At 38.7% G+C, this 15,261-nt stretch overlaps 1 protein-coding gene across 1 annotated transcript in view; it reads left to right on the plus strand.

The window, feature by feature from the left end:
- The window catches only part of FHOD3 (formin homology 2 domain containing 3), a 341,206-nt gene that overhangs the window by 204,212 nt on the left and 121,733 nt on the right, over nt 1–15,261 (plus strand). Inside the window, exon 6 of the mRNA XM_010008354.1 lies at nt 10,562–10,673. Within this exon, the coding sequence (XP_010006656.1) occupies nt 10,562–10,673 (112 nt within the window). The remainder of the gene's footprint in view (nt 1–10,561; nt 10,674–15,261) is intronic.

Here is a 15,261-nt window from a genome sequence, read left to right on the forward strand (position 1 = left end):
GTTGTGTGGTTGGTGGTTCTGTGGGGTGTTTTTCTTCTGTTTATGGTTTTGTGTTTGGTTTTTTTTTGAGGGTGGTTTGTTGTTTGTTTGTTTTTTTCCCCTGGATGAGCAGTTGGACTCATGATCTTAAGAGTTCTTTTTCAGCCGTGACAATTCTGTGATTCTGTGATCTAATGAAAGGAACAGACTTTACTATACAAACTGACTCTGTGATCTATAACCTGAAAATTCTCAAAATCCCTTGCTATATATAAACGAGGTACACATTAATAGAAGAAAAAAAGAGAAAAAAAAAATGTCTGTTCTTTATCAAAAGCTGTTTGATAGCACATGACATGCTAGCATGAGTTTTAGCAGAAATTGCTTCTCACATTACTGTTGTTTCTTTCAAGCCAAGTGTTTTTTCTACCCTATCTAAGATAGTATGATCACAATCTTTACCCAGACACAGGAGGTAGATGTGCTGGTAGTGTTTGTTTGGCTGGAGTTCTAAAAGTTACCAGCATTTGGGAAGGATTAATAAAAAGCATCAACAAGTTGAATACAACGAAACAGCACAATTTGAAGAGAGAACTAAAAGCAAATCTTAGTGTAGATCTTCACAAGTGAAGCATAATTCCTGTTTTGGACAAAGGCTGATGGCAAATCTCCAGTTAATTTTTTTTGCTGTTGTTTATGTTTTGCAATGGAAAAAGCTGAAAATTTAATTAAAACCAAACCCTTGTGTTTTAGCACTTTCTGAAAAAGCAAAAGAAAGATGCACAAAACTGTGGAATACCTCATTGCACTGTGATTGAAGCCCATGACAAAGGTGTAATGACACCACCTCAAAAGCCATCTGAGACAGAAGAAGTCTGATGCTTTAATGTCTTTTAATTTCCGTGTCCTGTCACATTATTTTTTCTGGCTGAATAATACGTAATTTTCACACAATGAACAGTTCTTGCAGGAGAAACTGAAGGGATCATTCAGGTTGAAGGGGAGGAAAACGAAAAGACTTCTCTCACTGTGGGGTTTGTCTTGAGAAGCTGTGAATGGTCTTCTGTTCATCCTGTTGTAAAACAAAGAAAAATGTCATTTTAGACTATTTTATGGGATGAGAAAGTCACCACCCCACCTCATGGGAAGATCGCCATTCGTATTCCATAAGAAGGAGAGGGAAACATCAAAAAAATCTTACATACAGCATCTCATGTATGATTCCAGGATCTGCAGCAGTTTGATTTTTAAACCATATCTGCATGATGTGAGGATTGCTGCATGAGAAATGTAGCTACATTGTTAGTCCATTACAAATGGCTTAATACAGGGCCTATGCCTACCCCCAACATATTTGAAAGCTCACATTGAGTGTATTCATCTGAGAGCTACTTTGGCCTATGCTTTGATTTGTTGCATGAATTGCCTGCTTCTGTGTACAGATTTTTTTCATTTTTCCTCCTTCTGCTTCTGGGCCATGATTAATGATATAAATAATCATTTCCAGGCATGAGCCTTTTTTTTCCTGTTGACCAGTCACTAATCACTGCTTGCTCATCCCTGTGTTTTGTTGGTAAGCCAGATGAATTTCTTTTTAATGGCCTTCTTTCTCTTCATGTCAGAAATCTCACCGCAGATAAATGACAGATGCACACCACATATATAACAGTGCACAGACCTTATAATCATTATCCAATATGTTTGCAAAGTTCTGAGAAGTTTCATTTTAAGAACAGTAAATGCATGCATTTCTCTGCCATCCCTGGTATTAGATGCTCTGCAGAAAGAAAAGCTTAGAGGAACATTCAGAATCAAAAGGCTATTGCTTAACTGTTAATTTTTGAGCTTATCACATCTAGCATATAGGGGTTTTCAGCTCAGTGCAGCTCACCTTTCTGCAGTGTCCGTGAGTTCAGTCCTGAGCTGTCAAAGCACTTAACAAAAGTTAATTTGCCTTATTTAAGCATCCTTTTTTGAAGATTTGAGTGAAAATGGCTGAGTATCAAAGTGAGGTCTAGCATTATTGTGATATATGACAACTAATAAAAAATACAGTGCTTAAAATAGATATGGCATCATGCACATTCTGATTTGTACTATCAACCCATAAATGCATACCTAGATCATGTAATAGATGCAATCTTAATGAATCAGAATATCAGAGTGTGCACCATATTCAGTACATAGAAGGGGGAATTACAGACGTTCTGCATAATGTGTTTCATTGTTGTTTCCCATGCATCTCAGCTTTGTGATACCTCCACATGCCTTGTACACCCTATGGCTTAGGCAGTTGCTGCCTCTCTGATAACAAGATGGAGAAACTGACATGTCTTCATTTCAGCCTCAAAAGTAGCTTTTATGGTCCCAGCACATATGAACTCTCTCTCCCTTTTATAGAAGGGTAATTACACTCATTTAAGAGGTTTTGTGTTGTTTTGTAGGTTATTTAGACTTAAATTTTCTGTCACTCTTCTTAAGAGAGCCTGTTTTCAACTTTAGACAGAAAAATAAGCTGACTAGAAACACTTGGCTCAGGTGACACAAAAGGACCTAGTTCTTCTGATCATTCTGGCTTTGAGGAGCTATGAGTAGAAAGGAACTGGATTACTCAATAGAGTTGTCACCCCTTTTGAAATTAAGTAATTGACCTCAAATGTCAGTTTTGGAGAAGACAGAGAATAGAAGGGGCTTGGCTTGTTTCTTTGTGTTCTGTATAGCATTTGCAAATCCTGGTAATAGGGGTCACCAAATGTTCTACCTTCTAATGTCTTGCTCCTTGTTTGACACCCTCTCCCCTCCATTCTTACATATTTTTGTCTGGATTACATAAACACTGTACAACATGTTTACAAAGCTGTTTTTTCTCACTATAGTTGTTAGAATTCTTTCCCATGGGTAGTCACACCTGCATACTTCTGAGATAGCTGGTGTCTAGCCATATTGTCAGAGGTGGCTCTCACTGCTTGTGCACCCCGTGCTGGCTGGCTGAAATCAGCAGCAGTTGATTTTCTGCTGTGCAGATGTGGGAAAGGCCCAGTATGTGTGGGGTTGGAAGGGACCTCTAAAGATCATCTAGTCCAACCCCTCTACAATAAGCAGGGGCATCTCACACTAGAACAGATTCGCCATAGCCCCATCAAGCCTGACCTTGAATGTTTCCAGGGATGGGGCCTCCACCACCTCTTTGGGCAACCTGTGCCAGTGCTTCACCACACTTATAGTAAAGAACTTCTGCCTGATGTCCAGCCTAAATCTACCCTGCTCTAGTATAAGACCATTGCCCCTCATCCTATCACTACACACCCTCAAGTAGTCCCTCCCCAGCTTTCCTGTAGGTGCTCTTCATGTACTGGTAAGCTGCTATAAGGTTTCCCCAGACAGCTTGTGAAATACTGGAGTTACTTTGTTCCTGAGATTTGAGAAAATTAATACTTATCAGAAAATATTGGAATATTGTGTGTGTTCAGTAAATTATGTTTCTAAAAGACTAGCTACAGCTATGCATCCCTGGCAAAGGATTTTCATATGTTTCATATGTCGTGCATGCACATACCAGCACTGACTACCTGACTGAGAAAGAGGTCGACATCCTGCTTTGTACACGTCCTGTTTTACAGGCTGTAAATACCTTAATTTCTACTGTTGCTGTGCTATGCAAAGGCATGCCAACATAAGATTATCCAGTCGTCCTTCCTCCTTCTCATCTGTTTTCAGTATTGGATTTCTTATTTCAATATGATTTCAAGATTAGATATTTTTCTGAGAACAAGAGCTGAAGTGTTCCAGGTGCGTTTTTATCTTGCAGGGAAAGAAAGTGAACAAACTGGCATGATTCTGGGATCTGCCACAAAATGCAGACACCTTATGCCAGAGCACTAGTTAGATAAGATTTTATGATGCAGTCATTAGAGACAAACCTGCTTTCATAAGGAACAGATGGCTCTCATTGCCCGTATCCAGTAACGCTGCAGTTGAAGCACAACCCTGAGGCTTTTAGTATCATGTAAACTAAAAGTAAAATAGTAAGCTAGTAGCAAACAAGTAGATAGAGAAAACAAGGTTTTCTTTGTATGTGTGGAAGTAAGTGTGCGTGTGCATATTTATTTATCTGTAGTTTTACCAGGTGCTGAAGGAGCTTTTTGACCTATTAGTAACAACAAATATGGCAGGAAACCAAAGAGCTGGATACAAGCTCTGGTTGAATGCCAAAGTAAAATTGGGAAATGTTAGCATGTACTTTTCATCACTGTTCTGCAATAGAGCTTCTTCTGCTCCTTCTTTTTATCTTTCAATTTTATTTTTTATTTTATCCTTGCCATCTCATGAGAATCATCTAGGGACATGTAAGCCAAAGCTATTATTTGATCTGACTGTCCTGTCTGAACTGGAGATGCAGGCTGAGACAAATAGATATAGAAATATATGGAATATGTAATGTAAGAAATTCTAGAAGAACCTCAATGTTTTTTAATTTATGCACATCTAACTTTTCCTTTACATAAAGTAATCATGTTCTGTACTTACTTTTTATGGCCTTGGGAATAATGCAACAAGGTCAATGTGAATGCTGTTAGGACTAAATTTTCTTAAGGCAGATTGTAACTGGCATTTTTAGGACAGTTTCCTTCTTTGCCTCTTGCCTTGTTTTGCCTGTGATTCTCCCTTGAAAAATGTCTTTTAATGATCCTGATTCCTGGTAACTTCTCTTAAAAACAGAAAATTCTAGATAATGCTTTTAGTATCACACCATTTAATTATGTCTACTTGTTATGAATGAGGGAGTATGAATTTGAAAAAAGAGTTAATACGGTGCCCTTCTGTCAAAGGCAACTGACTGCATCAGGGGCTGGGTTGGTGGGAGCATTGCCACCAAGTTGAAGAAGTGCCTCTCCTCATTCAGAGCCAATATAACTGCATTGGGAGTTCACGAGTCCTGTTTTTGGCTCCTCAGTACAACAAAGATATTTAATTGCTGGAGAAGTCCAGCAGGGCTTCACTGCAGTGGGTAGAGGGAAGAGCACATGATAGATGAGGAAGAGGGAACTGAGATTGTTCACCTAAGATGAGAAGGCAAGCAGTGTTAGGTCCGTTCTAGGTTAAATAATTCTGAAATTCTCTTAAACTCAATATTTGTGTTTCCTTTATCTTGCTTGCTGCAAAGGAGAACATAGTATTACTGTATTTAATACACACACAATAGATATATTTTAAATTTTTATAAATATACAAAATCTTCCAATCCAGGAAGATCTTTCCTTCTCTTGTGGTTTTATCCTTTTATGAACCATGAAACTGAGCCACATTGCAGGTGCTGACTGTTCCCCCAACACCTGATCTGCAGTGGGGGCATCTTCGCACCCCGCAAGAAAGAAGGATTCCAGCTTTTCTGTGCACCTCTCACCACTGAGTTGGACACTCATTTCACTGCATATTTCTTTAGCTGCAGCTTATCCTGGCTGCGTGGTATCAACATAACGAGTACATGGCCTATAAAGCCACTTCCACCCTTGAGTTAGGCCTCAGAGGATTCAGCCAATAGTAAATATTTAGTAAAAAACAACACTAATTTCTCCTTTATGTTTGAACAGCATAAATCCAAAGCAACTACATTACTCAGAGTGAAATACTAACATTTTAATAAATTTTGTTTTCACTTTATTCCTTTAAAATAAAATAAAAAAAATCTGGAATTTTGAAATCTGAACATTGCAACTATTGCTTTGGTCTCTAAGTCAATGAACTTTCTGACAACATTCCTTGTAAAGGCTTAAGCCTTTCCTGGCAAGTGATTCACAACTGGGACAAGCCCTGCCATGAGACATTAGTTTTGCAGCGTATTGTGTGGTCTGTTTGGCTGGGTCTGTAGCACATTTCCGATTGTCTAAATATAAAGAGATAAAAAGGAAAGTAACTGCCAAACTCCACTGTATAATGTAAAGCAAGTCAGAGGGAAAAGGTTTATCATTTTTCTTCTTCCTTTTACATTGCTGGCTACCTCTTATCTTTAGCCAGGAGATGCTAACATCATTTCCTCTCTATAAATTGGCTCACATGTGATGCAAAAACACAGTGTGACTTTTTCTAACTCGATAAAAGTTTTGATACTTCAGCTCTATGAAATTCAAGAACCCTGCTTTAATCTTGGCACGCTTAAAACATCACTTCACTGAACCAGTGGGTGTGTGTATTGCCTCAGTGAGCCATCTTTTTTAACTAAGCAGTAATCTTTACATTGGAAATTGGGAATTAATCACAACGCTTGTTTGAAAAGTGGTGATACAAGGGGTTTTTGCCTTTCCCCTTCCCCCCCCCCGAGCATATTTGTACAAGCATATTTCTACTTCTTTTATTGCTCTTATGACATCTAGTTCTGTTTGAATTAATAGTGTGATTGCCTGTGGATTTCAACAGTACTGCTTCTCTGTTGAAACTGATTCAAAAAGCAGTTGTGGCCATCTTTGTTACTTAATGACAGCCCAGTAATTCCCAGAAACAGCCTTAAAAAGCCTTCATGAAGCTTTTAACAGGAATTGAAATGAATACTGATTCACCTACTCATGAATGAAATATGAAACTTGTTTTCATTGGCTCCCATTGCCTTGCCATCTGGGTACATCATGTGAAATAAAATTATACCAGTGACTGGCAGAAACTGTCATGGCTTCACAAAGGGAAGCAAGAAAGTTGATGAATTGCTGCTCTTTTTTCCTGTTAAGCAATCTCCCAGTTTTGAAAGTTACAGTTATTTTGTTTGCAATGTAGTTGTCTACTATTTAAATAATTGCAAAGACATGCCCTGCAAGCATATTTTATAATTCACTTACAAAGATATGAGGATCACCCACTTTGATAATGGTCATAGTTAATCACTAATGAAAACTTTCTGAATAGCTCTGGTATTTTGAAAGTTGTGATACAGTCATTCTTGGCCTTGGTTGAAACCCTTTCTGTTGCAATGCCCAGCACTTAACATCCCGTAAGCAGCATGCAGGAACTGGTACAGGGTGTCATGAAGGCATCATGTCACAGGTAGGCCATCACAATGGAGGCCACATTAAGAAAATACAGCAGGCTTTACATGGGTCTTGGCAGCAAACATCCCTGGAATAGACAGATCTTTCAGAGACTTTTTGGTGTTATGGGGGATAATAAGAGTTGATTTAGTGTGAGCATGTCAGGCTCTGGACTGTCCTTGTGTCCAGGGATGACAGGCTATCAGATGTCTTGGGAACGCCTTTGGCTGCCTGAAGGCTTCAGCTTCCAAGGGGGCCTGCAGCTGCTCCATGATTGCTGCTTCAGTCAAGAAGCACCATTAAAGCAGTATTAAAAAACTCTGCTGCAGTTTGTGTAGAAAGTTTGTGCTTGTCACTGGTAGCTAGTAAGTCCCCAATGCAGGCATTGTGCAGTTTGGTCTATGATTGCAGTGAAGTTCCCACAGACTGGAAAAGAGTAAATATAGCCCCTGTTTTTAAAAAGCCTCCATTAAGAAAGGAAGATCCAGGCAACTACAGGCCAGTCAGTCTCATCTCTGTGCCCAGAAAGATCATGGACCAGTAACAGCCAACCAATAAGTTGGTAACAAGCCAACGTGGCCTCAGTAAGGGCAAATTATGCCTGACAAATGCAGTGGCCTTTTATGATAGGGTTACAGCATTGATGGATAAGGGAAGAGCAACTGATGTTATCTACCTGGACTTGTGCAAGGCATTCGATATTGTCCCACGTAACATAGAATGGAGACATGGACTTGACACAGGGACCACTCAGTGGATAAGGAATTGGCTGGCTGGTTGCAGTGATAGAGTTGTGGTCAACAGCTTGATGTCCAAGTGGAGACCAGTGATGAGTGGCTTTTCTAATCACTGTTTCTGCAGGACTGCTTCTGGATGCTGTTTATTCTTTATGCTGTCATCTGCTAGCTTGTTAAGCACTGGAGGTTGACACCTGCAGACAGCACAGTACCCGAATAATCGGCTGGTTTGAGCTTTGGTCTGATGCAACTGCAGTGGGCTGCCCTGAGGCTTTACAAGGTTTGCAGCGTGGTAGATGCACAGTGTGCAGGAACTTGCTCCATATTACCACTGCTGCTATGGCCAACAGGTAACAGCTGTAGAACAGGCATTGCAGAATGTCCTTCTTACTTTCTGGAAGAAAAAGATATTTGAAACAAATAGACATAAACCCAGTGTGTCCTCCATTGATTACCGTCAAATGGAAATGTATGGGAACTTTGCCACTGAGTAGTTCTGTGTAAATCCTGTTAGCACCATGTGATGCCTTTAAACCTTTAAGTTTCAATGGCCATCAAAAGTGACGTCCTAGATTTCCTTTTTAGCAAAAGGATCCTGATCAGATGAGTAGGTAGTACAAGTGGTTATCTAGTAAGTATGTGAATGCTAGAATTGTTTACAGTAATCTTGTTGCTCCACTTTTATGAAATAGCTTTACAAAACAAGTGGGAAAATGGTGTAAATTCTTACAGTATGTCTATTAAACAATTGAACATTACTAAGAAAAAATGTCATGGGAATGCAGAAACAGTGTGGTATTGGCCTGCCAGGCAAATGCACAGGTGTCCAGTGCAATTGTGCAGAAGTGATTTGTTGATGTATCACCACTGCCTTTCCAGGGAACAATTATACTGTGTGCCATTGAATTTCAATTTTTTAAAATTTGACTACCCCATGTGTCTGTGAAGGACCACTAAAGCAGTACAATTGCAAATTAAGGTAACCAGGTGTCTTAAGGGTCAGATTTGTCACTGGGATTTCCTGGCTGTCAGCCCTAAAAAAATCTGATGCAATGATACATCAAGTCTGAAAGAGACTGGATTCAACAACGTAAGATTTTACATTTCTAGGTAGTAATCATTGCAATGCATTAAATATTATTCAACACAAGTGGGAAAAAGCCAAAAAGCTGGGGGAGTACCTTGATCACTGTTCACACCAAAGTGTTTATAGCAGTGAGCTGCATTTTAGCTCATTACCTTATTAAAAGCTCTGGTACATCTTTGTGAGTGGCAACAAGAACACAATAGCTTGAGTCTATGAGTGTTTCACTTACAGTCTTTTGTAGAATACAGACACATTTGCTGTCTTTGAATGCATCTATTAAATGATTAGTAGTGATTCTTTGCCTCTTAGGAGAGCTGTGTTGTAAGGACATCAAAAAAGAGCAAATGAGAACAAACTAATACTGGCAGAAACTATATATATCTATCTTCCTGAAACAGTTTAGCAATACAATGTAATGATTTTTTTTTTTCTTTTTCTCCTGAGCAAGACATTTTACTGACCAAGCACTTACATTTCAGCGTGCCTACCAACTTAAAGTAATGAGACAAAGACAGGGATTTTCTGACACGTGGCTTATCTCTACATGAATGTGTCCTAAGGTAGATTCAAAGATCTATAAGTGGCAAAGGAGAAAGTAATGACCACATTACTATAGCTGTTTCGTTAAAAATCTTCCACACTGTTGGATAGATTTGTTGCAAAACAAGGTAGCAGAAAAATATTGTAAGCTTGCAAATACCTGTTTTTCTCAAGCTTAATTCAATTGCAGTGGGTGGGAAATAGTGTTTGTAGGAACAGCAGTATGTTACCATTTATTTGGCTTTAAATGCATTATTTAGATTGATAGTATAGCAAATTTGACCTTGAATCAATTCTTCTGGAATAGAGCCCTGCCTGTTAAAAAGTCATCCTCTTTCACTTCTCCTTTTATTAAAACCTCAAAATATTCCCTTAAGTAAAGAGTCGTTTTTTTCACGTACCTGATCATGTCATTCAAGTCCCTGAAAATTCTTACTGGGTGCTTTGAAAATTATCTAGTAGTCAGATGGTCCTCTCTGGAAACGGGAGAGCACTGATAGAGTCAGAGTATTGATTTTCAGTAGGTCTGTTCTATTGATGTCAAGTCTTTCCTGAATTCACAACCCTGAGAATGTTCAAAAATGAATTGGAACACTTAGAGGCAGAAAGCTCAGATCCAGTAAATTACACATTTTGTGACAGAGTGTGACAATTGGAGATGGAACACACTTTTTTCCAAGTTGTGTAGAGTGAATATCAATGTATTTAATTATTTAAACATTATAGATAGACATTTTAAGAAAAACAAAGCATGAAGAGAAAATCATCCCATCATACAGCAATTTGACAACATTAAAAGCTCATGGTGAAAGGAGGAAATGAATGTTGTGTTGAGAAACCAAGGCATATATGAGTCCTTTAACTCTGTAGATTATGGGTACATAAGGCTTTGGACAGTAATGTTGAGGATGTGTATAGGTGCATGCATAGGTGGGATGCTCAACCTTTGATTACATGTGGCAGAATTAAGCTTTTGGATTCATTGATTTCTGAGACTTCCCTAGGAGAGCACTGTCTGGTGAATGAGATTTTCAGCCAACTGGCTACCTTTCATTTTTCTCAGTCTTGGCAGAGTTTAATCTCTTCCATTCATGTGTTACTACCAGATCTGAATTGCTGCGCTTGCATCTTGCCCAGTGTCATGTAGCACATCTGGAAATGTTGTGGTTTGCTGAATGACAAGTTGCACTCTTTCCTTCCAGTTCCGCCTGGTGGTAAAGACAGCACTGAAGCTGCTGCTGGTGTTTGTGGAGTACACTGAGTCCAATGCTCTGCTTTTAATCCAGGCAGTATCTACTGTCGATGAAAAGAGAGGTGAGTAGCCTTACTGGGGAGGGAGGGGGGTTGCAAGATCCCAGCATCACTGGTTGGCATTTCATCATTGACTTCAGTGGTTCTGGTGCTGCTGTGTGGTGCCTGCCTTGTGTGACATACCCTTCATTTCTTGATTAAAAATGCTTTAAGTATTCGTGCAATTGAAGATTGTTTAGAGGAATGAGTTATAGTGGGAAGGTGAAGAGGGACAAACCGAGGAACCCAGCTGCCCCCCTGTGCATTGCAGCCATTGCCCCATCCCTGCACCCATGCACAAAGTGAGCCCCATTGCATCTTCCAACCTTGGAGGCTCCTAGGGCCAGGCCATCTTTCTGCTTCCTTCTGAAAAGCAGCAGTCTGATTTAGAAGAGAAAATGATATCTAATCAGTGTAATCCCTTTGAAGAGAAAGACGAGGTCAGTAATAGTACAAGCTTTATAGTAAAAGTAAAACCATCTGTTGTTACATTAAAATAAAGCCCTTGAGCAGATATTATGCTATGAAATCTGTTACCCTTCAGGCTCATGAAAAATACTTGAATATGTATACTGTATTTTTTACCAATAAGTAGAATAAAAATGGTTCTTTCTTGTTCTTCCCACAAAGCCATTGCTAAGCTCCCGGGGCATTCTCTCTTGATGCAAAACATTCCTTTGCCTCAAGGAGAGTTTTTGAGGTTGGGAAAGCCATTGTTGTGGTCTCAAACACATGGAGGTTGAAAGCAAGATCGCCTCTGTGGAGCAAGTGCCTCCATGCTGAACTTGTTTGAGCAACTTGGTATGGTAAAAGCAAAACAAAAAATATCGGGGGATGAGAAGAAAGGTGGTGCCAGAAATAAAAAAAAAAAACTACCCAGGTTTTGCTTTCAGCTATCAGTATATGTGTGTTGAAAGGACCAAAAAAACCACCCAGTGGTCTCTTGTGGCAGGGGAACAGAGAGGGGCAGTTCAAATCCAGTGTAACACTTTGAGCGGTGGGCTCAAAGGTTGGCTTTCTGTTTTGAATTAAAACCACTAAACCTTACAGTGCCAGAAGCAGAAATATAATTGCAATATTCATGTAATTGTGAGTGCTATGATTTATTTTTACAGTCATCCTTAGTATTTCCTCAGCTCTCTGAACTCACTGGTATTCTCAACATGTTCAAATTGCCATCTGTTCACATACAGAGAAAGGAGAACCCTAAATACACTACCATGTGCTGTGTATTCCCTTCTGTATCTATGAAACAGCCATAGAAAAACATTTACATGTCCCAAAGTAATAAAAACAACTTCAGTAACAGAAAATGTGAGGGGAAAAAAAAGTAATGCGTGTAGTTAGATGGATACTTGTTAGGAGCATCAGGAAAGGGTTTATGGGAATTCTCATACCTGTTGGTTGCTGGATTATCTCATTAACTCTTGCAAATAACTTAGCCCAAAATACCCAGGTTTCCTTTCTCTTTTTGTTGTTGTTTTGGTTATTAAGCAGTTAGTCTTTGCTAAAAAGGAGATTATTGGTTTTTTTCTTGGTTTATTCTTAGTTATTTTTAGGTTATCAGTGTAATAACCCTTCACTTTTGGCTTTGGATGTGCTATGTTTTAATTTATATTTTGAAATCAATGATCAAATTAGTAGCTTATAACTGAGGAGTATCTGTCTTTAATGACTGATTTAACGGACAGAAATACAGAGGAAGAAAAGTGGTGTGCCTTGTCTTGAAACATTGTCATACATTTTTGCAGGTATATAATTAAGTTTAGCACTGCTTTGAAAAAAGTCCAATGTTTCATGTTCATACAAGGTGATGAGATATGACATAATTCCTCAACATGTGTACCACACATGATTAACGTAAAGAACCCCATAATAACTCAGCCTGGTTTCAAAGCAATCCCATATGTGGTTTCTATGCAAGAACACATCCATATGCAAACTGAAGTACAGAGACCTGCAGAAGTGCTGGCTTTGCTCTCAGATGCAAGCAGACCATAAGTAACTGCGTAGCCCTCATCATATAGAAAGTAGATTCTAGTTACACTTCCACATAGATCCTGCTTCCCCTGCCCTTTCTTGTTTCAGAGCCCCAGAGGAATTTGATCTCTCTTCAGTTTAAGCACACTGGGACTGTGCAGGCTCTAGAAAGCAGAGCTGGCATTGCACTCTGCTGTCTGAGGCTGCATTATCACAGACGTTATTTAGGAGAGAGATTAAAGCTCTGTGGCTGACCTGGACACTATCACATACTGTTTGTGAATTCTGACTTGTTAGATTATTTGTAAATGGCCCACACTATCAGTATCTCGCCTTTCCATGCCATTTCACACACAGATATCCAGTAAATTAATGCCCATTAATGTCATTCCAGGTATGATGGAATGCTGTATGTTCACACATTTTTGAATAGCCAGGAATACAAGATGTTGAGGTTTTTCCAAAATTACTGATATCTTTACATCTTGTGGCAACTAGAGACAGGCACTGTGTAAGTTGGTGGCAGTCCACGTGTATGGTTCTGGCCTGATGCAAGGCTTCCCATAGTTTATACTTAATGTGCATGTCCTGTGTAGTTGTGATGTCAAGATTTTGTGTAAGGCATTAATTTATTATTTTTTTTTCTGAGATTCATACATAAAATCATTTTAAAAGGAAACTGAAAAAAGGCTGAGACTTAAAACAATGGGCAACATTATTCAATAGACTGTATTAATTGATTTAATATAAGATTAATTATTGCAACCCCATAGTTCTCCACATGTTTATGCTGTGTGCATGACTACTAGGAGTGCTTTAGTAGCATTAGGGCTGAGGCTTCAGCCTTCCTATCGGAGTAGCCACAAGAACGAGCTGTTAGCAGTGAGAAGCCTGTGAAAGGCAGTCGAGCAGTTTGCATTTCACCCCTTGGAAGGCAGGAGAACACACACAAAACTCGACCTCTGCAGTTTTACTTGAGTGAGTTTGTTCCATCAGTCACATCAGTTTTGCCATGAGTCCTGCATGAAAGTCATAACCTTAGGGGAATGTCTCAGCCTACTCCCAGGAGAATAGCTAGGATGCTACATCATCATTCGTTTCCATCATCATTCTTTTACATCACAGTTGGGTGGAGGAGACAGGCTAGAAAATAAACCTTTTTGAGAATTGGCAAGTTTAAATGATTGCACTTAAATATTTTTTAAAATAAGCTCCATAATATACAAATATTAAATGGATTTTACATTTTTTCTAGAAATACATGTGTATTGTCAAACCTAGATTTGAGTTCAGGTTTTTCTGACCTTTACGCAGAAAATGGGAGCTGTAGATTTTAACTCTGCATAATAGTTTCCTCAAAGGTGGCTCTTCATCTATAAAGTGAGAGCTTTTAATGTTCTCCACAGTACGAGTAGCCATTTAAAGGAAAATGGAAAATATACCTAATGTTTCTCATATCCTGTGTTTGAGTGTCATTATTTTACTACAGCAGCCAATCAGTTTAGAAAAGTCATCCATTTTTTTAGTATAAGACTTTCCAACTATTTTTCGCAAAGTTTTCTATGCAGCTTGAAAGGAGAAGGAGTTTTTTCACTCCTATCATTAAAAAATATTGCCTTGAAAATTAATTTTTTTTCATGCAGACTCCAGCTTGTTGTCTCATCTTTAAGTGGTGACTCTTCAGGAACAATATATTTGGAGATCCAAGCTCAGGGTGTGAGAGTAGATGAGAGCAGACACCTGCTCTAGATCTACCCATATTCCATGCTGTCTGGATCTTAGGTTGGAAGCTGTAGGCTCTCATTATATATTAGGAAGGAATACTAACCCAAGTATGGTAATGCAGTAAGTTCATGGTGCAAATTGCACACCATCCCCAGGTGGTTAGAGGTTATTTCCATGTTCATTCCTTGGCTGTTCAGCTTGAGATCATAATGAGGAGAACTGCATTTGAGAAGAAAGGTTTAATCTGGTACAGGGAGTAGCTCTATCCAAGTCATAGATAGTACTGCCTCCTCTTAATATTAGGGAATAGATGAAGAATTCCAAATTTAAGGCTTTCAAATTTTTAATAGCAGCACATTAATTAAAGCCTTTGAAAAATTGGTGAGCTGTTTACAAGGCTGCCCTACTAGTAGCTGTGCCCAATTAACAAATTTTTTAAATTGTATTCTGAAACAGAGAAGCAGCACTGGTGGATGAAAATTATGTGTCATCTTTGCAGGAAAACACCCAGGTCATCCTGAAAATATTCTTTTATGATCATGGAGAAGTATAAAGACATTCAAGTAAAAAAACAAAACAAAGGGGAAAAAAACAACAAACAAAAAAGAAAAATAAACAAACAAAAACCCCCAGGATGCTGTTTTTAAAAAGAAAATAGGGTTTTTCCAATAAGAATAAAACTTTTCTGCAAAATAAAGGCATGTTTCCCTAGAAGAACTCTCACTGGATAATGCAATATGTAGTAAATAATTAATTTCTGTGTTGTTATCAACTCACTTTTTTCAAATAGCATAGTTTTAAGTCAAACTTTAATGCTTTCCCCATTTTATTTCTCTCTCTTATTTTCTTCCATTTTATTTTTCACTGGAAACCACAGGAAGACATTTTTGTAGTGAGAATATCATTC

The sequence above is a fragment of the Chaetura pelagica genome, unplaced genomic scaffold (assembly GCF_000747805.2).
Source record: "Chaetura pelagica isolate M959 unplaced genomic scaffold, ChaPel_1.0 scaffold71, whole genome shotgun sequence".
Classification (NCBI taxonomy): Eukaryota; Metazoa; Chordata; class Aves; order Apodiformes; family Apodidae; genus Chaetura; species Chaetura pelagica.